The sequence below is a fragment of the Zingiber officinale genome, chromosome 6A (genome assembly GCF_018446385.1).
Source record: "Zingiber officinale cultivar Zhangliang chromosome 6A, Zo_v1.1, whole genome shotgun sequence".
In the NCBI taxonomy this organism is placed as follows: domain Eukaryota; kingdom Viridiplantae; phylum Streptophyta; class Magnoliopsida; order Zingiberales; family Zingiberaceae; genus Zingiber; species Zingiber officinale.
The window spans coordinates 139,705,318-139,731,454 of NC_055997.1; the positions used below are offsets into that span (position 1 = coordinate 139,705,318).

The window sequence follows — 26,137 nt, forward strand, 5'->3', positions numbered from 1 at the left end:
CATGGAGACAGACAATGAAGGACGTTTAGGGTGAGCATTATCATCTTTTGTCACCATACTACGGAGAATTTATTCACCTAGTTTGAGGGGTCAAATATTGGAGTTGTGAGCACAAATCCCCCCTTATAACTCACCCACTTACTTTTTCAGTTATTATAATATATCTTCTTTCTACTAATCCTTGGATGAATTTACGAGGGTGTTGGGATGAGCATTTTGCTTTTTACCACTTACTACATGGTATTTATTTACTCTTTAAAATAATAATAATAATAATAATAATAATAATAATAATAATAATAATATCAAATAATAAACATTTAAATCATTGATTGATTGAGCTATTTCTACCCCTGGCATGGCCAATTGGAAAGAGGCATAAATTGGCGTCAAGGGCTTAATTCTCCGGTAATGCACTTTTAGACTCCTGCAATACTTGAAAATTTAGTATGGCGCCGCTGGGTTAGGGGTCGACTTATTTTCTGAATTTATTTGGTGAGTAAAATCTGAGACCGAAATATTTATCTAGGATTATTCTGATTATACAATATGGATATCTAGCATATGTACATAAAAAAAATTTGATTGACCGATTTCCACTGACTCAATTCACATATTATATGATTCAAATTTTATTGTGCTACCACAAGTACGATCCATTAGAAGTTGGACCACATATGGTCCAGCCTGATTGCTATAGCTGCCTCAATCGTATGACTAAGAATAAGCGACTAGTCACTCTTCCTAATGATGAATTTGCACAACCACAACCTAACAGAGAACATGCCTTTGCCGGCGATTGATGAGAGGGATTTGCTAAGGTTTGTCGATTTATCATTCCGAACATGTGGAAGAAATAGACATTGAATGGCGGGATATGATCAAACCACCGACAACACTTTTTTGGTTCAATCAAAGTTTCATATTAAAAAAATTTGATAAAAATTATGGGGTTAAAAGGATACATGATATCTATATTGGTATGAAGTCTTTTGGGTAGAGCCCAAGAGCAAAACTATGAGGGTCTAGGCCTAAAATGGACAATATCAAACCATTGTAGAGATATGTGGACATCCTTTGGCCACAACAAATAGTATCAGAACTATGATCCAGACCATATGCCATGTGGACGTTCTTAAATGAAGTTGAGGATAGACTCGGAGTAGGTCAGGGTGATCGTATGTTCTCGAGGAACCCGAAGTAGGTCAAGGTGACTAGATGCTTGCAATAAGACCTAGAGTAGATCAGGGTGATCTGATACCTGCGGGGAGACAAATAGATCAGGGTGACTGAATGCTCGTGGGAAGGCTCGAAGTAAATCAAGGTGAGACCCCGAAGCAGGTCAGGATGATCGGATGCTTGTGGGAAAGGTCCGAAGTAAGTCAGGATGATCGGATACTCGCAGGGAGACCCGGAACAGATCAGGATGACTGGATGCTTGCAAGGAAGCCTGAAGCAGGTCAGGATAACCAAATGTTCATGGGGAGATGAATATGTCAGAATGATCGAATGCTCACAAGGAGATTCAAAGTAAATCAAAGTGATCGAATGCTCACGGGAGGGAATTTCCAACTGATCTCAGAAAATTTTTGTTGTACAGCAGGATGTTTTTCTTATATGAAGTCAAAAATTATTTTATTTCTATTTTCTTAATTAATAATTATGAGTTAAATCCATGTAGGATTTAATCTGACCTTCACTGTACATCTAAAGCTAGGTCTCCTTTTTGGCCTTTATAATTAAGGTAGAGAAAAAAGTGAAATCGCTCCTGCAATGATTGAAGCCTCCGATTCAATGCCGCCCTTCCCATCCCTTGCTCTCCTCCTCATCTATCTCTTCGTCTTCTCCTCCGCCGACGCCTATCACTCCCTCCTCCAGATGGTCCCCCGAGGCCGCACCCTCAGCCGTCCCGCCGGCGTTGGAGGAGCGGCCGATGACTACTTGTGTGACAGCTGGAGGCTCTCTGTGGAAACTAACAACGCAGGGACTTTTCGATCGATCCCAACGACGTGCATTCCGTACGTGAAGAAATACTTCAGCGGGGATTGGTACTTCTCGGATTCTGAGGTTGTCGCCGGAGACTCGCTGTACTTCGCCGCCACTGTTCCGATCGAGGGCGATGGGAAAGACATATGGATCTTTGACGTCGACGAGACGCTTCTTTCCAATATTCCGTATTATGCGGCCCATGGATACGGGTAATCCTTTTTCCCATGCATTCTACTCAAATATATGATTCTCTTTATTAACTAGATGCCGATATTTTATTATTATTTTTGGTATTTTAGATAGTTTTGATAATTTTTATGTTTTATATTTAAATTATTCTTATTATTTCAATTTTTTTAATAATTTAGGTATTTTTATCTTTTTAATATATATATATATATATATATATATATATATATATATATATATATATATATATATATTGAGTTCATTTAAGGATTTTAAAATTATGATTCTTTTTTTCTCTATCTATTGTGATTTATTTTCTTTTCTTATATTATATTTAGTTGATATTTCAGAGAAGATTTTTGTTTAATAATATTTTTGAAAGTGTCATTATTTCTCTATTTTATGATATTCTTCTTTGAATGAATAGATTTTAGAAGATTATTTTTGGTATTCACACGTGATTTAACATATTCAATAATCTACAGAATAATCATTATCCTACTCGAGGTTAGTTGATATCAGAGCTCGAATTGTTAGAACTTCTAACCGTCGATTATGCACAAGATTTATGGTTTAATTAAACCATGTGAGTAGAATAATAACCTCGAATAAATGAAGTCGGGGTTTTCGTGTTCGGAACAAGAGGATCAGATATCAGGCAGAAAATTCTAGTAGATAGCCAGGTAGGTAAGCCTTAGTTGCGGCTAGGCAAGGACGACCTAGTAAGTTAGTTGGATTGAGGGGCAAGGAAGTCTTAGTAGATCTGGTGGACCGAAGGGCAGAAAGACCTAATAAGTCGGTTGGACTGAGGGACAAGAAGACTTGGTGGGTTGATGATCAGACATCAAACGGATAGGCTTTTCGCTTGAGGGAGGCCCTGGGGTCCTTCATTTGAGGGGGATTGTTGGGGTTGCAAGGTTACAAATAAAGTCTCACATTGAAAACACATGAGAAAGAAAGATATCTCCATTAGTATGAGATCTTTTGAGGAAAATCCAAAAATAAAACTTTGAGGGTTTAGGTCCAAGGTGTACAATATCATACTATTATATAAATATCTTGTTGGTGTAGATTGCACTAATAATCTGATTTTGATGTATGACAAATAAGTTAAAATTAGATGTGTTGTTTGTCTAACTACTCTACTAAGTGTGCAGGAGTTGACTGGTCTGAGGGACTTGCCACCAAGCTGAAATCCAACTAGATCTGCGGGCCTGATAGCTGGTGGGAAGTCCAGATAGGTCTATGAGGCCTGATATCTAACAGGAAGTCCGGTTGGATCTGCGAGACCTAACAACCAGTCGGAGTCCAGTTGGGTCAGCAAACCTGACAACTGGCGGAAATACCTGGTGGGTCAGAGGTAAGTCAAGTAACTGCAGTTGGTAAGTGAAGGTAAACAACTGGAGGAGAGATCCATTGAGGACGTATTCCCTGTTGAGGGAGCTATAGGCGTCGATCCAATTTAGGTTCATTGGGGAAGCCTAAGTTGAGATCTTGACTAGATTGTGGTCTCGATGAGACAGGATCAAATTACTACCCTATCTGTTATGTTGTGCTAACTCTGTTTTGCAGGGTAGATATAAATTTTATTACCCCAACTAACCTTTTTTTATAGGGAGAAGGATGCTGAAGAAAAGGACTTCGGGCGTCCGGAAGGTATCTGAGCGCCCAGACTCCAGGCGCCCGGAGCTGGTCTGGGCACCCAAAGTAGGCTAGCCTAAGCGGGTCGCGACCACCTAGGCAATCCGGGCACTCAGACTCGGTCCAGGTGCCCGGAACCGAAAAATCATCCACAAGCTGACATGGAGCGCGTCGATTGGCCGAACCACGTGGTCCAGACGCCCAGAGGGGTTCCAAGCGCCCGAAATGGACCTATTTAAAGGCATTTGACAAGTTTCTCTCTTGCTCGGTGCTCCGAAAACACTCTTGCGACTCTGCGAAGCTCCTCTGACAACCGGTGATCAAGACTTTCCCATTTTGTTGTTGTTGGTAACTGTTATTTCCAGTTCTTGTACTTAACTCCTGTAAACTTTTTTTGAACTGTTAGTGGATTGCCCAACGAAAGCACTCGACAAGTGAGGGCCTTGGAGTAGGAGTCGTCGAAGGCTTCGAACCAAGTAAAACTCGATTTGTTAGTATTACGTTATCTCTCTTTCGCTGCGTACTTTGTTATAATTCATTTTCGATCTTCGATGATCGCTATTCACCACCCCCCCCCCTTCTAGCATTCTCTCCGATCCTACAAGTGGTATCAGCGTGGGTACCACTCTGAATTGGTGCAACCACCAATCAGGTAAAGGGAGTTCCTTTTTTTTTAAAAAAAAAATTATATATCGTTTTTGAATTGGTATCAGAGCCATTTTTTTCCCTCCAAATTTTTTTTAAAAACTCCACTTTCATTTTTTCAATATTAGTTATAATTGATGAAATAATTCGTTTAACAAAATTTTCATAATTTTTTTATATTTTTATTACTATTTTATTATTATTTTTGAAATTGGTGAAACTCCCTTATTTCTTTATCTTCCACACTACTTATCCCAAGACAAAGTTTTGGAACTTGCTTCTTGTTTATATTTTTTTGCATGTATATCAATGTCTCATCAAGAACGATGGAACATCCACGAACCACCACCATATGAGATGTACAAAAAGCATAAATTCAATCTGTGGAGGGTGCAGATGGAATGCTTCATCTTTATGAACGACTTCGATGGCGGCATGACACTGAGGCGATCAAACTAAAACACAGGAACCAATAGAAAGGTAATAAATTTAATTATAAAATTATTACCAAATAAAATTACATTTAGAATTGGAGAACACTGATACCTATGAGTTCTGGATTCGACTAACCAAGCTTCACAAGGAGCCGATGGAGCTAGAGGATCAAGTCAAAAGTGAATCCAGACTCGAGTCAAATCTAACGGAGAAACCTACTGAATTAGGAGATGTGCTTAAGGTTAGTATAATTTACCAAAATGCCCCTATCATTAGTAATTTAAATAATGTGCAGGATAAGTTAGATAAATATGAAATTATCTCAAATATGGTCCATGATAATTTATATTTACATGATTCAGATTTAGAATTACAAAATAATCTAGATTTTGATCTAAGTAAATAAAGATTTTGATCAAATCGACATTAACCTTGACTTGGTCGAACTTGACTAAATCAATTCAAGTAAATTAATTAATTCAAAAAATTTAAAATTAAGTAAAAATTTAGAAATAATTAATTCAAATATTAAGGTAAATTCAAAACTTAAAAATGAAGAAATAGATTAGCTAAAATTAATAAATATCTTAATAAAATATTTGATAATTTAGATAATATTAAGAAAATCCTATCCAAAACTAATGTAATTTAATAAATAAAAATTTAAATCTTAAAGATAATAATATAGATAAAACTAATCTAATAAATTTAACTTATAATATAAACTTAAAGAATATATTATGATAAAATCAAACACTCTGATAAAATCAAAATCAAATTTAATAAATTCAAAATTAAATATTAAAGATAACATCTTTAACGAAGATGATCTAGTAAATTCAAAATTAATAATTAATAAAAAGTTAAATATTAAAGATAAACCTTTAAAGAAATCTAATTTAAACAATTTAACCAATTCGAAATTAAAAAATAATAATGACTTAACCCATTTAATTAATTCAAAATTAAAAACATAAATTCAACCTAAACTACAATTAATTAAATCTTAACTAAAACTTAATTAAATTAAACTTAACAAATTAAAGAAAGGGTTCCTAAAGCTTGTCAACCAAGCAAGAAAAATCAAATCAAATACACATAAAACTAAAAGTTCAATAATTCAAGGGGAGCCTCCAAATTAGTTGGCACCTCCGAAATAATAATTTACCCATAAGGGTAATTCGGATCAAATAAAAAAGGGATAAAAGTTTAAATTGAAAAATAGCACTGGAGAAGTTTTAGATGATAATAGGTTTAGGAAATTATGTCTATGCATGTCTAGGAAGATATGACTTCAACTTGGTATATTTAATTTAGTGAAACTAACTGAAGCTACTTCTTACCAATCCTAGCTGGTTAGACCAAAGTTTTGTTATTAAGTTCAGTGGATAGAACTATTTGAAAAACCTCGAAGGCATGGTTACTCTAATGATGTCAAGATGATTCACCACAACTTAGAAGTTTATCAAAAGAATGTCTGTTTGTTGAACCTAAAGCTAAACTTGAATCTAACACAAGTTAAACCAAATCATGAAATTTAATTTAACTCATCTCACAAAATCATAGGATCCCTTTTTCTTAACACTTAGGCTGAGTGAGATGAATAAAGATTAAATTAAAATTAAATAAGGATTAAATTTAAATTAAAACTAATATTAATTTAATAAACACCAAAATCAAAATTGAATTAAACATATATTAATTAACGTATTTTAAAAATTCATTTTCAAAATACTTTTAAAAATTATTTTGAAAATTCTTTTTAAAACCTTTAAAACAATTATTTTAAAAAATTCTTTTAAAAATCCTTTAAAAATTATTTTAAAAATCCTTTTAAAAATTTATTTTAAAAATCCTTTAAAATTTTATTTTAAAAAATTCTTTTAAAAATTATTTCAAAAATCCTTTAAAAATCCTTTTAAAAATATTTTAAAAATCCTTTAACTTTTTTTATTAACAAACGATCAAAATTCAATTAAGTTAAACTTTAAACTCAATTAAGAAATTAATTAATAAATAATTAAAATTTAATTGTTTAGTCTAACCTTATTAAAATTTTACTTAACTTTATTAGTACTTAATCTAATCAAATTAAAATATTAACTTTACTCTAATGCACTTTAAATGAAACTTGAATTTATAAGTTAATTAATGCTTAACCTTAATTTAACTTAATCCACATTAATTTCAACGTTAATTTTAATTAAATTATAATTTATATTAATTAAAGATTGACTCAAATTGACCTTGACTTGTTTCTAACTTTAACAAATTTAACTCTGAATTAATTCAAACTTAACTTAGTGAATCCTAACTTAACTTTAATCAATAATTTGTTTAAATTAAACCTAGCTAATCAAAACTTAAAATTAAAACTAATACTTTCATTCATTAGTCAATTAACTCAATCAGTTAATATGAAATATTAGTTGTTTTAATCAAATAGGTATTAAATTATTGAATTGAGTCAAGTAAAAGTTAATCTATAAATCATTGATAATTATTAACTATTATTGAATTAATAATAAATTATTTTGTTTAACCTAAAACTTAATTTTAACTTAATACATATAAATTTAAGGTTATTTTTTTTTATTAATGATTAATCAAACTTAAGTGAACAATCATAATAAGGTGTCAATAATATATTTGATGAAAATTTGTATTACGAATAGTAAATTTCCTAGGTACTAAGATAGAAATCCTTATTACTAACAAAGATAACTAGAAGGTGCTAGGTTAAGGGAGAGCAAGAGCCTTGAAAATATGTTCAATTTAATATGTCCAAACTCTAGTACAATTTAAGGGGGAGTGTTAACTTAAGGGAGAGAAAGAGTTCAATTATTTTGAAAATATGTTGAAACATTGATGTGAAATTTTTTTTAAAAAAAAAAAAATTACAACTTACAAAAAATTTATTTGCTTTGAGAAAGTTTTTGAAAAAAATCAAATCATTTTTTTTTGGAAAATTTTTCTTCCATTTTGAAATTTTTCTTAAATCTTTTTTATAAAATTACCTTGAATTTCTTTTAGAATATTTTGAAATGTTATTCTATGTAAAAATTACTCTTAAATGTTAGAAAAATTAATTTGATGAATTTATTTATTATCTTTTACCTTAAAAATCTTTATAGGAAAATTTTCTTTGCAATTACTTTGAAATTACTTTTAGAAAAAAAAAATTGAAATCACATTGAAAATGTTACTTAGTGATCATGTTCGAAGGCGTGAAGCTAGAAAGTCGGGGATTCTGGCAGTTCAGCTGACTAGATGAAAACCTCGCTCCTATCTGCGAAACAAACCAAACTAGGGAAGGGGTCCCTGGATTGGTCCTCCAACGCTCAAGTTAGAAACAGAAGAGGAATTGAAAATAATAGGGACAGAGATTAATCTTGCCTTTCCTCATACCTATCATACTCTTGTATACCTGCCTTAGTGTCCCTTCATATTCCCTGTTTAATGATATTAATTTGCATACAGAAGGCATCGTCTTGGTTTCTCGCATTCAATGATAAATGGTTCTCTTTTGTTTTCTCTTCCCCTTATTAAGTATCTGTTTTTCCTCTTTTATTATACCAGTTCATTATTCACTGTCAATGGCATACCCCGAGCCAGACGGGTGGCCTGCTCAACCCGCTCTCCTGTCGATTGGGCTAACTAGACGTTGTTTCATCCAGACGACCGATCACTTTGACCTCCATCGTGGTCATTGACCCATGCCAGGTGGGCTCCTCCTTACCACTGCATCACAAGCCTCCCCTTCAAGTCTAGTCGAAGGAGGCTGCAAGTCAGACTGACTGGACAAGAAGATGTGTCGTTGGCGACTTTAAGGTCTGTTTGGCCAATATGTTTCAGTAACTGATTAGACTGTGCTTGGTCTTTAATCGCTAATCGACCTATAAGGCAATGCCACTTAGATTTATTTTGCTATTACTGGGTTCAACCCTATGACCTGTTCTTTACACTGATCGGGACGATGAGTAGCAACACTGGCATATGTTTTCCTTTTCCTCACGCGTCCTCGAGCGAGCTCGGTCTTGGCTAACATCATCCAAATTTCTTGAAGACCGTGTAAATCCCTGATAGTTATAGCCGAACACGCGGCCATACCTTTTTAATTAAGCTCAATAAATGCTATTTGGTGATCGACAAACATGTGTCCCTCACTGCCACCGCATGCTAAATGTGATAGGCGGATATCCTCTTGCAACAATGTGCGCACCTTTTCAAAATCAACGATGGGATCTGCCTCTATGTTTCTATTGATTTGTATTAGACGGCTGAGGTCGATCAGCCGAAAGGTTTATAAACCCCACGTGCGTCATCGTCTTCCTCACTCTGCGTCTTCATCTTTGAACTTTTCAGTGACACTACATTCTTCTTCCTTTTCGGCGACCGTAGCGATCTCTCTAGTAAGCTTTCTGTACCCCTCAACCGGATCTGTTCGTTGTTCTTAGCATCCTTTCCTTCAATCGAACTTCTTTGTTGTTTCTTGCCGACGTTTATTTCCAATGGCAAGCTTCTCTCAACCTCCTATTTTCATCCCTGTGCTTTAGTACACGTCCATCGAGTCCAGGTTCGACGGAGGCGATGCTAAGAGTTTGAGAGCTACCTTTAAAATTCCCTCTGATTATCAAATCAGTCTTCCTTCAGCTTATGACCACCCGAACGAGCCACCTCCGGGTTTTATATGCTTCTTTAGGGACCAATTTACTGCTAATCTGTGGTTCCTGATCCACCATTTCTCCTCTACTGTTTGTAAATATTTTTATATTTCTCTCCGTCAACTAGTGCCGAACTCCTTTCGACTGTTGTGCAGGGGTCGTCGTTCTGTTCCACCTACATGATATTCCTCTTACTCCTCGGCTCTTCCACTATTCCTATTGTCCCAAATTGTCCGAGCCGGGGATTTTTCTCTTCCAAACCCGAGTGGACCTAGTCTTCTTTAACAAGATATCGTCCTCCAACAAACATTGGAAGGACTACTACTTCTTTGTTCGCTTTCTCGAGCAGTCGGACTTTTTGACCAACTGGCAATTAGAGGTGTCAAACCCTCCTGAGCTTAAGAAATACAATAGCCGATCGGACTGTCTCTATGCAGCTTAGCCGATCTGAAATATCATATTCATAAGTTGCTACTAGAGGGCGCCCTCTACGTGTTCGGCCTAAGCCCAATCCGCACAAGGCTTCCGTCTAACCTAGGTATGCTCTTTCTTTTCCCTAACCTTTGAATCTAACTTATTTTTCTTCCTTCTATGCAGCTCGAATCATGTTGGGAGTGTGTCTAGCCGACAAGTGTAAGCTTGCGGACACAGACATTAATGTCGCGGCCGTGGTTGAGCTAGAGAGTCGCGACTTACAACCGGTTGGCTCCCACGAAAATTCGCTAGGAGAGAGCACAGGAGCTCCAGCTCAAGGGAGCTAAGAAGTAGCATGTTGTATGGTTGTTGGTGAAGCGGTTGGCGCAACGAATCCTCCACCCGAGCAACTTTCGGTGATTCTGGTCAACGAGGCCTCGGAATCGGCTTCTTTCAGGGAGTCGTTGATAAGCCGAAAGAGGCATCGCGTGGAGATTGCTGCCCGATCCACCACCTCCTGTCACGCCCCAGAGGAGTCCCTGTCCGAAGAAATTTCGGCAGCATCTCCCCTGTACGGCGGACAATCTGAAACTTTTCTACAACAGTATATACCTCAGCCACATGCGGCTGGAATAAACAACAATAATAAATAGACAATCACCACGCAGTTAATATAATTCTCAGCCTCTGGCTGACACAACCACACAGTAATAAGATGACTCGAAATCAACCCTACTCAACTACACTCGTAAAGCTCAAATCCGAAGAACTCACCTCTTCTGCCGTCTAGGCAGACATGTAGTAGAATAAATCCAAATCATACCAAAAATCCATCAAACGATAAGAATCCATACAATATCCATAAGTAAAACAATACAAGACTAAAAACAAAGTCTGATAGAGAAACTAAAATAAAATAACAACTCAAAACCAGCAAAGGACTAGCACTACGTGCAGATGGGGACTAGCGACTGGAACTGCTCCGGACAGCCTCAACCTGAAAATATAACAACAATGGAGGCGGAGTGAGTCCAACACTCAGCAGGTACAACTGATATGCAAAGTAAGGAAATAACACCTAGCACTAATCATGCGTACAGTCTCCTGATAAAAATAAAGGTAAATGCAAACCAAAGTAAACAGGAGAGAAACTGTACTAACCAGGACCTGGGTATAAGGACAAACAGTCCGGAAGGTATAGAAGACCTGTTTGCATGTCAAACATAGGTATCCAAACAATATGCAGTATATAAATGCAGCAAACACAAACACAAGCAATAAATGCATCATGCATATGATGCCCATGTTATGGTCACCCCTGACGCCAGTCAGCCAACTCACAACCAAAAGTGGGACCGAGTGGGTAGGGCTGTGACGACCGTGCACTCTGCATCACTACCCCTGATGAGTGACCGAGTGGACGGGATGCTGTCGGAGTACATACATACTCCTACCCCAAATCGTAAATGGGGGAGCTCAGTGCTCTCATCTCCCGGTACACTAAGACGGGGAGAGATCTCTAACGTGCTACACGCTGTGTCACACTACCCATGAGCGGACCAATGGAGCACCGGAAGAGCAAACTGACGTGCTACCACGCTGCGTCACACTATCCATAAGCGTCACAACGGAGCACCGAACAGTGATGAAACTGGCGATGTGCTCGACAATAATGGAGCAATCTATCACACAGCATACAATCATGCGAATGGTGCATGTCACTAAGCATGGTAATATACTAAACCAATCTATGGACATATAACGATGTGCACCATAGTGAACAAATCATATCAAAGTACTCTAATCAAATAAGGTATCAAACCTAGGTCCTGAACATGGTGAAGCATGGTTATATCACTACCCCTATGAGCATGTGTAATCAGGTACATAACCACACGAAATGCAAAACAAACAATCAATCAAGCAGGTAATCAGGTAGTGATTAACCAAAACAAATGAGGAACATAATTAATGCAACTTGTTAATTTCATTACTATGCATATCAAAGACAATAAGTCAAAAGTACCCGCCTCTAAAGAAAGGTCCAAATCCGACGTCGAGATGCTCGTCTCGCGTCAAAATCCTGTAATATCAAACATATACGGATTTAGCTAATTCCCTTGTATATTTAATTAGCTAACCAACCATTAAACCAAATCCAACTAGGTTTAACCTAATCCATTTCAAAATTACAATGGATTAGATACCCCAATTATCTACAATCAAATTGTATTAGATTAATACATGAACTAATATTTAACCATATAAAAATCTGAATTCTCTACAGCATGTATCACGATCTAAAATAATCAAATTACACTATGATCTACAACTAAGACCAAAAACCCAGTACCTTACCTTGATTCCTAGCACTGTTGCTGCTGGATGAATTTGATGCCGTAATAGAAAGTCCATAGAACAGCCTTTCTTACTGGTATCCTTCACAAAACGGAACAAGATGAGATCCGGCAAGAAGATTACAAATCAAACAATGCCTAATCTCTACAGACCTATACAGAAAATGCACACTTCCTACCAATCTGATCTCACTGATCTCAGCCATAGCTTACCCTAACTCAGTGCCGACAGCTTCCTCTCGTTGTAATCCACTGCAGCAGTGTCGCTTGGTCCAATCCGACGAGCAAAGAGGGAAAATAGCACTGTGAGCGGCGCGAGGAGAGGAAAGAAAGTAGGGCCCTCGGCGTCGGCACCTAGGGCAGAAGCAATGGGCACGCTGGGTCGGATCTGGTGGGTGGCACTACTCTGTGCGATGCTAATCTAGGGCAGAGGCGTCGTGAGGGAGAGTGGGAGGTGAGGATCGGGAGGGCGGCTTCAGTTGGACAAAAATGAAGAAGAAGAGGGGGAAACTGCTCGGGCACACGGCAAAGAGGAAGAAACGGCGAAAAATAAAGAAAAGGAAAAAGAAATAAGAATAAAAAAGAAAATCAACATTTCCTCACTTAAACGGGGTAACCCAAAGAGGCTTTCCCGGGGCCCAGTTTCCATCCCCGTAAACTCGTCCATACGAGCTCCGAAAAATTCCCGAAAAAATTCTAAAAAATTCCCTTATTATTAATTGCTATTTTTCGGTATTTTACACCTCCGCTACATAGATTCCAACTAGGACCAGCCCACATCTTCCATCCGAGAAGGGCGAAACCTCCACACCTGCGCTTGAGCGAGCGACAACCATCCAACATACTTCACTTTCATCTTATAAGATATCATCTTTGTTCGGGCTACCATAAGGAACAATCTGTGCACCGCTGGTCGCTTTCCTACCACCTCCACCTCTTCCGAAGGCTCAGAAGTCTCAAATCTGACCGACGTCAACGTCTCAATCAGCCGGCAGAGCAACTTCAGCCCCGTTTGCTCCGAGTGGCCGGCGTCATATAACGACGGTCATCCATCTGCCTACATACGAGTGGCGTGACTCCAACAACGCCGAATCCCGAGCCCCTAAGCACTAAATAATTATCTAAGGGTCGATCGCACAGATATAGGTCGACACTCGGGCCCGTTCAACGGTCATGCCTTCAGGAGCACTCGTCGATAGTCATACCTAGATGTCCACTAGGGTAAGTATTTTACTTGTATGTTCCTATTTGTCACCGCTCAACCCTAATAAAATTTTTTGCTTCCTCGTAGTATTGGGTAGAAAGTCTGGTCATGTGCCAAAGGCTCACCTTTTAGGAGCAAGAAGTTAAATAACTGCACGCCCCGAGTGGTCAGGCAGCGGCTTCTCAGGCGTAGCTAGAGCAAATGAGTACTGAGATGGCTCAATTAAGAGCTGATCTGAGTAAGAGCTCCGAACTGCTGGAGGCAGAGAAGAGCTAAGGCGCCGAGTAGGCTGCTTAACTGGCTCAGCTTGATAAACAGGCCAACTCCTTCGATTCCAAGCTCAACTTGGCCAACACCAGGAAGATCTAGGCCATCAAGGACTTAGATATCAAAAATAAGGAGTTTCAGGCGTTGGCTCAAAACCTGAAGGATGTGGAGGCCTCATTAAACATCGCGAGGGAGAGTAGGTCAGCCGAACGCTTTACCACGAAGACCCAGCTCGATGCCAAAGATGAAGAGCTAGCCAAGTTGAAGGAAGAGCTGAAGGCCTCCCGAGCAGCCTTAGAGATTTATTAGAGAGCCGAGTCAAGTAGGTTCGATCTTATGAAGCAGACCTACATCCGCTCGGATGCTTTTAATGACAAGGTCACCGATCGGGCACTCCGTCTATTCAACCTTGCTATTGACAGAACATTCGATCAACTGAAGGAAGGTGACTACCTCCCCTCCGCTATAACAAGCAAGGTCATCAGTCAGGACAAGCTGACTACATCGCTGCCCGATGATGTTTTAGATTTTTTGGAGTGAGCTTGTTTGAGCGAATGCTGAGTTATTATGTATTGTCCTTTATGTGCTTATAGTTTTTATCGTAGTATTAATGGATGATTGCCCATTCGGCAGACCTTTTTATTTAATGTCAATCCTTCATTCCGCACCACTCAGCTTTTCCTTTTCATAATTTTTAGATGTTTCATTGCGCTACTACTGCCAACCACTTACCATGAAGTGAAATGTTTCATTAGCGTGGCTTCATAGCCCACTGATCGACATCATATTAATTGCTTGGATGAGCCATTTTTCATCGATCCCGAGTTTATAGCTACTGCTCAGCTTTTGATGTAGACATGGAGTTAAGGTCGCTGCTCGATCGTTACATGGTGTAGTTGGGGGTTTAAGGTCGCCACTCGACCGTAACAAGGGTTTAAGGTCGTCGCTTGACCACTGATGGCAACAAGGGTTTAAGGTCGTCGCTCGACCGTTAATGGTGACAAGGATTTAAGGTCGTCGCTCGACAGTTGATGGCGAGAAGGGTTTAAGATCACCGCTCGACCATTGGTGAAGACTGGGGTTTAAGGTTGTCACTCGATCGCTGATGACAACAAGGGTTTAAGGTCGCTACTCTACTGTTGGTGAAGACTGGGGTTTAGGTCGCCGTTCGACCGTTGATGGTGACAAGGGTTTAAGGTCGCCACTTGACCGTTGATGGTGACAAGGGTTTAAGGTCGCTACTCTACCGTTGGTGAAGACTGGGGTTTAGGTCGCCGCTCGACCGTTGATGGTGACAAGGGTTTAAGGTCGTCGCTCGACCGTTGATGGTGATAAGGGTTTAAGGTCGTTGCTCGACCTTTGATGGCGGTAAGGGTTTAAAGTCGCTGCTCAACTTTTAACTTGGTCGATTGACTCAAGAGTTTGGAAAACTTTCATTGTTTATTCATGTCTATCCTGCATCTAGAAGGCATATACACAAGTACATTTATATTTGCTTACGCACCTCTCACCTGGCCTTGTAGGGTTAGAGATGATTCATGCTCCATGGCCGCTCGAGCCATTTTCTGTCTTCATCTTCCAAGTAGTAGGCCCTCGAGTGGAGTTTCTGCACGATTTTGTAGGATCCCACCCAGGGCACCTATAGTTTAGTGACGTTGTCTCTTGGCTTGATTTTCTTCCACACCAGATCACCGACTTGAAAATATCTCAGGATCACCCTTCGATTGTAGTTCTACCTCATCTGCTGTCGATATGCCATTAGCCGAACAACAACTTTATTCAACGATTCATCCACTAAGTCGAGCTCCATTAACCTCCGCTCGGTGTTTCCCTCGTCATAGAGTCGTACCCGGTTGGATTCTACTCCAACCTCCACGGGGACCACTGCTTCTCCTCTATACACCAGCTGGAATGGTGTTACGTCGGTCGCCTCTTTTGAAGTGATGCGAAGTGCCCACAAGACACTTGGGAGCTCGTTGACCTAGTTACCCCCGGCGTGGTCGAGTCGAGCTCGTAAGCTTCTAAGGATCTCCCGGTTTGTGACTTCCACCTGGCCATTGCTCTGGGGTAGGCCACTAATGTGAAGGTTTACTGGATGGCATAGCCTTTGCACCACTTCCTGAGCCTCCAACCCACAAACTGCCTCTCGTTATCCGAGACAAGTCGGTGGGGAATGTCGAACCGACACAAGATGTTCTGCCAGATGAATTTGATGACCCTCTACTCACTTATCCTTGCTAGTGGCTCAGCCTCCACCCATTTTAAGAAGTAATCCACCACGATGAGCATGAACCTCCACTGACCAGTCGCCATGGGAAATGGTCACACGATGTTCATTCCCCATTGGTCGAACGGGCAAGACACCGTGGATGACTTCATCTCCTCGGTCGGTCGGTATAGGATGTTGTGATACCTTTGGCAAGACATGCATATGGTTACTGTCCAAGCGGCATCCTCTTGGAGAGTTGGCTAAAAATATTCGGCTAGAAGAATCTTTCGAGCCGGCGAACGGCCACCTCGATGACTTCCACAGGAGCTTTGGTGCACTTCCTGTAGGATGTACTATGCATCTTCTGGTCCAACGCACTTGAGCAGGGGTCTGGAGAAGGCTCTCTTATACAGCTGATCTCTGACCAAGGTGAACCATCTGCCCCTCTTCTTTAATAGTCGCACTGCCTCTTGATTGATCGATGTGCTATCCGATCGGAGGAATTCAATCAGCGGCGTCGTCTAGTCGCTCGAGAAGACCACTCCCTCCATCAAGTCGATGTGTGTCACCAATGAGACCTATTTGATAAGCTGGATAATCACGACTGGTGATAATGATAAACCCAATAAGTCTCATTGACTATCCCTGGGGATGATCGGCCCGACCCCATAGAATTTTCACACTAGTCGTCAAGGTAAATCGCGAAGGGCGCGGCGGGCATCCTAAGAGCCCAGCATCCTTTGGTTGTGCGCCCCATTTGAAGAAAAAATTCCTACAAATACGTCATAGTTGGGGATCGAACCGTGGGTGTTTGGGTGACAACCTAGATATTCTACCATGACACCATAGCCCTGGGGACGTATTCGAGCTCGCTAAAGAAATAAGTAGATCCGCTACCATAGCGGTCCCCCTAGTGTCGGCCCCAAGGATATGGAGGGAGGTAAATGTAGGTACACAGGCCATAGACGCATGGTGGGGTAAACTCCAGATCGTCAATTCCTGAGAATCGACCTCTAGCCATTACGCCAGAGATGTTATGCTAGGAAAGTATCCGAGTCCCATGTATCCGAGGTCTCTAGATTCCATGGATGGTCATCGTACTCATGATCGTAGTCATGCTAGGCAAGTTCCTGCTGAGGAATCCTTACACCATGATCATAGTACCCAAGATGAGATTCACTATCTACAGAGATAAGTCAGAAAGTTATCTCAACGTTTAGTGACGTAAGATCATAAAGATAGTCTTTTGAAAAATCTGTAATTTCCAATTGAAGGAAAGATGTCGAAGCGCAAGTTTGAAGTTGAGGGATTGGGGAATTAATTACTTCGCTGCCTACAACTTTGAGAGAAGGCCAACTTTATAGCACCTCTACGTCCCTCTTCCTCTCGCTACGGCAAAGACTACCATGAAGATGCACATCTTGACAATATCGAGTACGATCAATCCGACTCTCTCGATTGTTTGATTGTAGGAGGTGGCAAAGATAATAAGATCAAAATATTTGATCATCCACTTTACGATGAAGACAAGAGCAAGTCAATTTATGATGATGATGATGATGAAAGATGGAAGGAAGGGCATGTTGCTTCTGAAGATAAGGATTTTTACCTTCCCGATTGCAAGCCAAGAGAACTTGATTTTACCTTCTCATTTCTAGTGATTCCTCTTGGGATGGATTTCAGTAGTGTAGCAATTCAAAAAGACAACCGAAACCGATGGAAATTTAAAATACATTATTGGTGCAGATGGAACTTCACCTAGATCAGTCTCACCTATATGGGCCGAGGATATGCTTTTATTCACAAATCCTCACAAACCTATGATCTTGGCTGTATCAAGGTATGATCCTAAGAAGAATATCACTGCCCTTTTAAAAGTATTTGGAGAATGCCAACCAATGAGAGAGCTCTCTAATCTTACCCTAATTATGGGGAACAGAGACAAGATGCGTGCAGGTAATGCTAGTGTATTAACAATAACATTGACACTAAATGACAAGTATGACTGGTTGGTGCAGTTGATACCGATGATTAAATCTGAGTTTTGATGAATGACAAATAGATTAAAGTTAGATGTGTTATGTGATCTAACATTTCTACCAAGTGTGCAGGATTTGACTGGTTTGACACTAAACTGAAATCTAGTTAGGTCTAGAGGACCTGATAGCTAGTGTAGAAGTCTAGATAGGTCAAGAATGACTCAATATCTGGTAGGAAGTTAGACAAGATCCGCAGAACCTGACAGCTAGCCGAAATCCAATTGAATTTGCGGACCTGACAACTGTTGGGAAGAGCTGGTGGACCAAGGTAGAGTCAAGTGATTCTGTAAGATAAGTCACTAAAGGAGAGTGTGTAGGATCGAAAGTGCTAAGGAAGGGAATAACGCTCATGGCTTTTTCACTTTTCAGAAAATATGATTGAGTAAACACAGCAAAATTAAAAACAAGTAAAGAAAATAATGACATAAGTTGGTTTCATTTGGTTCGAAGCCTGTGATGACTCCTACTCTAAGACCCGCACTCGTTGAATGCTTTTGATGTGCAATCACTACAAGAAAAAAACTGATAGACAACACTTTAAAAGAGTTGTTTATGTGGCTGAAAAAGTGTTGTTAAAAGCACTGTTGTTAAAAGTCTGCTCAAAGATAACGCTTTAAAAACATTGTCATTTGTAACAAAGACAACGCTTTTGCAACGCTTTTAAAGTGTTGTCATTTTTTGCAAAGACAACGCATAAAAAGTGTTGTCTTTTTTAGCAAAGACAACAGGTTCACAACACATAAAAAAGGCGTTGTCTTTTTTAGCAAAAGACAAGAGGTTTTAAAGTATTGTCTTTTAATACCAAAGATAAATAAAAAATAAATAAAAATGAATCTACTTCAATCAATGACATATTATTAAATAAACAACCAAGATTAATATACAAATTATCATCCTTACACTTCTATAACAAATATAATTACTCAGATACAAAGAAATTTTAATTAGGAGATACTCAAAACTACTCCTATCGACTACATCTTGTTGCATGAACTTAAAGGGTCTTGATAGATGCTACTTATCCTCTTAACTTGAATGTTTTTTACTCATTGCCTTTAACATCTTCTCGTTTAAATCCCAAAGCCTTTTTGATAGTTCTTCGTCGAAGTACTTCCCAGCCACATCCCTGAGGTTCGGATACAGTGTCACATAACATGTAGTTGCTGCTCCTGTGAGATTACAGAACAAACATATCAGTAAGATTGCAAAAAAAATGAATGATAGAACAACTCATGAAGAACAGTTGATCATAATCGCCATGGGTTGGCAACGATTGATAGATTGAGCCTAATTGTCATTTGTCTGCATTCGAGTGTCTCATACTTTTGGTATCTTCAAAATCTGAAAGATAAAATACAATTATCAATAAGACAAGACAAAACATTGCCAACCAAATTGTAAATTAGCATGATTCATTCACTTTTAAATAAGGCCAATAAAAGCACAAGATACTTAATTACCCATTAGTAATATCTTTCACACTAGATCATGTGGACACAATTAATGTAATATGACAAATGTGATATAGTAAGTTTGAAAAGAACTATAACTATTAAATCAGTTGGTCCTCACCAATATACATAGACTTGGACAACAACCTATGTACTTGGATTACAAGCTGATTGTAAAATCATGAGTTTAAGATTTGATATGAAACATTGATACTAGTTGAAATAATTTAATAATGTATGTTTCACTGTAAGTTTAAAGAATGAGGTAATCAACAACTAAAAATTTTATTAAGCAAAACTATAGACAATTAAGAGGTCAGGTGTCGATCATCTTTTATGAAATAATGTATGTTCACTGTAAGCTTAATAATGTATGACCATTGTAAACTTAAAGAATTAAGCACTCAACAACTAAGATTCTAATAAACAAAAAGACAAGATGGCATGATGTAAGATCAGTCATCATTATGAAATAATGCATGTACACTGTATTGGAGAAGTATGCTAATCCTTAGACAAGATGCTTTTGGTAAATTAAGGTTCAATAAACAAATAAGAACAACTAAGTGAATGTACTTTAAATGAAACCTAATAGTTAACTACGATGATGATGAATGGATGATATGAAACAAACCAAGTTGCAGCAAGATTATTTAATTAACAAACATAACCAACCTACAATTCAACACAAATGATATTGCAAGCGATTAAACTAAAACATTATAAAATTGAATGAATCTAATGTAACAAACATTTCTTCAAACACTTAACATGCAGGATACAAATGAGCCAAAATGCATGCAATCAAAAGAGGAAATGACAACTCCATTACAATTCAAGACTTAAAAGTAAAGAACCAACAAGTCACACAAGGAATCGAACCAATGTTATCCGGATCTTGAAGGTTATTGTTGGAAGCTTCAGATGGAATTGATCTGAGGAGCTTGGAAGGCTTGAAAGGAGAGACGGTTGTTGTCCGATTCTCAGAAGAAGAGCTACAGATGAGAGCTGATCAGAGAGGGAATGCGAGTGTGATCCGGATGGAGTGGGTTGAGATGTGCTCCTGACGAAGAAGCTGTGTGGGATGGCCGGATGAAGCTTCTCTAGCAAGAGATCTACCAACGAAGAGGCTGTGGATTGATGAAGCTGGCTGTAGCACTTCTCTTGATTGGGAGAAATTTGAAGCATGAAGAGATGATGGCTCCTGAATCCGGAAGTTGATTTTATGTTCAACGGGAGAGGGATTCAGCAGAGTATCGTTAGATGGAGAGGGGTTCAGAGGAGAGGTTCATGAAGAGGGTTCGACAGAGAGGGGTTGGATGGAGAGGGCATGAGATGAGATGAGGAGACCAGTATGTACGCGTGAGAGGGATTCGGGAGGAGAAGACTATGCATGAGAGGGATTCGGTAGGAGAGATTCGGGAGAAAGGTGGGTGCCAAAGTGAAACCTAGGTCTTTTCTATTCCTTAGTTGCATCCAACGGTTCAGATCATCCCAGATTTAAATGAGGGCTTGACAATAGACAACGCTTTTTAAAAATCGTTGTCGTAGATAATAAAAAAAATGCTAATAGACAATGCTTTTTAAAAAATATTGTGTTTGACCCATAAAAATCACTAATAGACAACGATTTTTAAAAAAGCGTTGTCTATTAGTAAGAAAATAAAGAAATAGACAACGCTTTTCACTAAAAACGTTGTTAAAAAAAAGACAATGCTTTTTAAAAAAAACGTTGTCTTTTAAGTATTGTAAAATTCTAATTTTCTTGTAATGAATCCACTAGTAGTTCGAAAAAGGTTATAAGAATTGAGTATAAGAACTGCAATGATTTAAAAACAGTAAACAAAATTATACTAACAACTTTTAAAGATCTAAAGTTGCAAGCCTACAGTCGTCAGAGCAACGTTTGGGCATCGTACAAGCATTTCCTGAACAGTGCACAGGAGAGAAATTTCTTTAAATTGATGTGTTGAAGCTGCTGGTCGAACACTCCTTTTATAGCCCTGTCCAGGTGCCTAGATCTCCTCCCTAGCGCTTAAACTGTGCTGACATGGTGAGCTCTCGTCGAAACTTCATCCTGGAAGTCTATCAACGTCTAGGCGTTTGGACCCCCTTCCGACTCCTAGACCGCTGATGTGGATCTGCCAATCGTTGTACTCTAACTCAGTGTGAAGATGAGTTTTGTTGATCTTGGTGCCTAGAGCAACTCCGGGCGCTTAGACTGCTTGGGTGCCTAGCCAGGCACCTGCCCGGGGGTGCTCCTTCATTGAAGCATGTCCGGGCACTTGGAGCAACTCTGGGTGCCCGGACCACATTTTTCTAGTTTTGTCTTTACCACAAAAATGAGTTAGTCCAGGAAATAGTATATATAAAAAATAGATTTTGACAGCCTCAGAACTGTCCGGTCCCGACTTTGAGTTTCGCTGAAACTCTAGGTTGAACCGACGCCTACTGTTCCCTCTTCGGGGAGCGCATCCTCACTTACTTATTTTTGGAGAGATTACCTTTTGCCAGACCGGTATTTCAAACCATCTGGACTTTTGCTCAGCATCCGAGATATCATGACTTTCCACTAGACGTCTGATCTCCGACCCGTCTTCCATTTGGTGTTTGTGACCCCAGAACTTTCACCTAGCATTCTTGACCCTAGGATTTTATCCAACGTCCTCAACCCGCCAAAACTTTGCCTAGTACCTCAAATCAGGATTTCATTGCCTAACCGCAACTAGAAGTTTCCACCTTTTGCTTAGCCTCAACTAGAACTTTCACTTTGCCTAAGATCACTTAGGACTTTTCTACACACTTAATTCAACTTATTAGAACAACAACACAATTTAACTTTGAACCTTTGTCAATATCAAAACACAAATTTGATTAGTGCTTCCAGCACCAACAAATTACACACCCTATATACTATACCCCATGAGCACTTATAAATTTTTTTATTTTAATTTTTTTAGTTTGAATACTATAACTCAACCTTAAATCATAATAGAAAATTTTAATTGACTTGATCGTGGGGTAAAAAATAAAAATAAATACATGAAATCTGTACCGAGGTGTCTCGATCAATCCCAGTTACCTCAATCAAAATTAAAAAGAAAAAAAATCAAAATTAATCCAGGCACCTCAATCATGGACAGACGTGTGTATATATTTATGATGGAGATTATAGGTTTGTCTTGAGCCAACGATCCATCAAAATGCTTGTAATGTTCTTCTACTCAAATGATTCTCTTTATTGAATATGGCCATCGATGTTCCTCTAAATGTCTTATTTTCTTGTGTGTATATGGTGGACATATTGTTTGATGAAATTTGACTATTCAGAACTAATATACTCCACCCGATTCTTACCCGATTCGTGAGCTGCAGGCAGTTGGTTCATAAATTAGACTGTTCAGAAACTAATATTAATGCAATTTAGGGGCGTTTGGTATGAGCATGGGAATGAGAATCGGAATGGGAATCATTGTATTGTAGAATGGGAATGAGAATCACTCTTAAAAATAATGTTTGGTTAGTTGCATACTTTCTATCGGAATAAATCAATATTTCCTTTTTTACCCTTAAAGGAAAATAAGAGAAAAAATTAGATGTGAGAGAAGATGAATGTGAGAGAAAACTATGATGAAAGAGAATGATGAGAGAGAAAGTATGATGAGAGAGAAAATATGATGAGAAAGAATGAAGAGAGAGAAAGTGTGATGAGAGAAAATGAGAAAAGAGAGTGTGATAGAAGAGAGCATGATGAGAGATAAAATATGATGTGAGAGAAATTATGATGGAAGAGGATGAAGAGATAGAAAATGTAATGAGAAAAAATGAGGGGAGAGAGAGATTGAGGTGAGAGAAAGTATGATGCGAGAGAAAGTGTGATGAGAAAAAAAGAGAAAATGAGTGTGATGGGAGAGATGATGAGAGAGAAAGTATGATGAGAGAGAAAGTGTGTTGAGAGAGAAAGTGTGTTGAGGAAAAAAAATGGAGGGAGTGTGATAAGAGAGATTGAGGAGAGAGAAAGTGTGATGAGAAAAAAAAAGAGAAAAGAGAGTGTGATGGGAGAGATTGAGGAGAGAGAAAGTATGATGAGAGAGAAAGTATGATGAAAAAAAGAAGGAAGAGAGTATGATGGAAGAGATTGAGGAGAGAGAAAGTATGATGAGAGAGGAAATGTAATAAAAAAAGAGGAAAGAGAGTGTGATAGGAGAGAGAAAGTGTGATAAAATGATGAGAGAGAACAAGGAGAGAGAAGTAATATGAAGAAAAAATAAATAAATAAATTTTGATATTTGATATTAAGGGAGAAAATTTTAGTTTTAGGTCAAGGGTATTTTTGGAATAAAAGAATATTTTGATTGATGAAAATAGGATAATGACTCATTGAAGGGGAGGTACATGGGAATGAGTTATTACCCAATTTCAAGGATTCATTCCCTTATTCCTATTCCTATTCCTATAATCCAAACATTAACAATGACAATCAATGATTCTCATTCCCATTCCCCTCTCCTATTCCCGTAAACCAAACACCCCCTTATATTCCAGTACTGTCCGTATCATTTGTGGGCTGGAGGTAGTTAGTTCATAAATTGCTATCTATTACTGCCACATGTTTTAAGGTCTCCGTGATTTATCTCGTTTATGCACTCTCTCTTTCGGGTACTGTGAATCTGGTAGTGGGTGGGCGTCGAAAATAAGTGTAATCATCTTTTGCTCCAATTAGGATTGTAACTGAACCAAACGTTCGTGAACAAATTTAGTGTTCGACTTAGTAAGAGCTTATTTATGTTCGTTCAATATACATAAGATTAATTAAACAAATAAGTTTAAACAGATCGTTAAGCTAAATAAACAAGCTTGAACACATATGTGTTCAGCTCGTTAATGTTTATCAACAATGTTCGAACAACGTTCATGAACAATGTTCACGAACCATATTCATTAATAAAACTCTTTTTAATATATTAAATGAATAATAAAATAAATAAATAAATTTAAATTATTAAGCTCGATACCAATCAAATAGATAAAAGTTTCAAACAATCAAATAAGCTTGAATTGAGAGTTTGATAATATCTAAATGAATCAAACTCGAACCAAGCTTAAGTCAAGCTCAAGCAAAGCTTAAATTGAGAGATTGATAACATCTAAATGAACCAAGTTCAAGCCAAGTTTCAAATAAGATCAAGCTCATAAAAAATAAACCAAGCCAAACTTGAACACTCATTTCAAAAGCTTTGTTCATTTTAAGCTCGGCTCGATTTGGTTACCTTATCAAACAAGTTTGAACACTCCAAAGCTCGGCTCAGCTCGACTTGTTTACAGCTCTAACACCAATAAATTACCATTTATCACCCCTCAGGCACAGTACGATAATAAAAGGTAGGACAAACTCTCATGTAACGAGTGTTCGAAACTTATACAAGGCACCTTACACGAATCACTCGTGATGTTGGGATATCGGAACTAATCTACATTTTCTGAATTTACTCTGATGATAATAGAAAACTTTTATGAGACGAGGATCAATCACTTTTAAATTTAATCAATTTAAAAATTAAGTACCTAGATTAATAAAAAAAACATAAATAAAAATTACTATCTATCTCGAAAGAGCTAGTTTTGAGATCGAGTCAATTTAGATCTTGTAGTTAATGCATGTCTCTCATTATTATATGAGACACAACTCCATATATTTCATGTAAATTTAACTAAACTTTTGATATACAGAAATATCATTTTATATACTTTAGCAGAAGCATTGGTGGCGAGCTTAAGCCTCATTGGATGTTAATGTTATGTAACGAACGGATTAATAACATATACAAAACGCTGCTCGATACGACCTGGAACGCCTATATATGATTCATATCTTTGTCAAACGAGTTTGGCTTCTTCGTAGTCATAAAAGTCTCTGTTTGCATTTTAATTTGGATATCTATATATTCTTCTTTATCATTTCATAGATCTGAAACTTTCAACGAGACTTCATTTGATGAATGGGTGGAGCTGGGTAAGGCTCCAGCTTTACCAGCAAGTCTAAAGTTATATGGACAGCTTCTTGAGCTTGGATTTCAGATGATTCTACTGACGGGTCGAGGTGAGGGCCAAAGAAACGTGACCGAGAAGAATCTGCTTTCTGTTGGCTACCGTTCATGGGAACGGCTTATTTTAAGGTAAAATATAAAGCAATCGATAATAAAAATAAAGGATGTTATTTAATTTCTCTCTAGTCTATCTTAAGTTTCGCGAGCTTGTGGTGAAACAATGGTACAGGCAATCTGATGACCATGGAAAGAAAGCAGTCGTCTATAAGTCAGAAAGGCGAGCAGCATTGGAAGCAGAAGGATTCAGGATTCATGGGAACTCAGGAGATCAATGGAGTGATCTGTTGGGGTGGGCAACGTCAACGCGCTCCTTCAAACTCCCTAACCCGATGTACTACATTCCATGATGTACTACAACGGTAAAGTTTCTATAGTCCCGGAGACAAGATTGTTCTCTGAGATAGAATTGCCGATCAGCCACTTATATCGATTTGTGTAATTATTTGTACGCACTCTGTATTTGTATTGTACGTATTCCACGTTGCTAGAACCCAAATTATATATTTAATAAAGGGTCAGTTTGAAA

General features: G+C 38.4%; 1 protein-coding gene and 1 long non-coding RNA gene across 2 annotated transcripts; one reads left to right on the top strand and one right to left on the bottom strand.

Annotated features, from left to right (window-relative positions):
• Nucleotides 1-1,736: 1,736 nt before the first annotated feature.
• Nucleotides 1,737-26,137, top strand: LOC121998326 (acid phosphatase 1-like). The gene is made up of 3 exons (XM_042553202.1): nucleotides 1,737-2,198; nucleotides 25,471-25,680; nucleotides 25,781-26,137. The coding sequence occupies exons 1-3, from the start codon at nucleotides 1,774-1,776 to the stop codon at nucleotides 25,956-25,958; spliced, it is 813 nt and encodes a 270-aa protein (XP_042409136.1). The 5' UTR covers nucleotides 1,737-1,773; the 3' UTR covers nucleotides 25,959-26,137.
• LOC121998327 lies at nucleotides 18,892-21,030 on the bottom strand. The gene is made up of 2 exons (XR_006116478.1): nucleotides 20,387-21,030; nucleotides 18,892-19,394 (listed from the first exon to the last, which is right to left on the bottom strand). It is a non-coding gene; the product is annotated as an uncharacterized LOC121998327 (long non-coding RNA).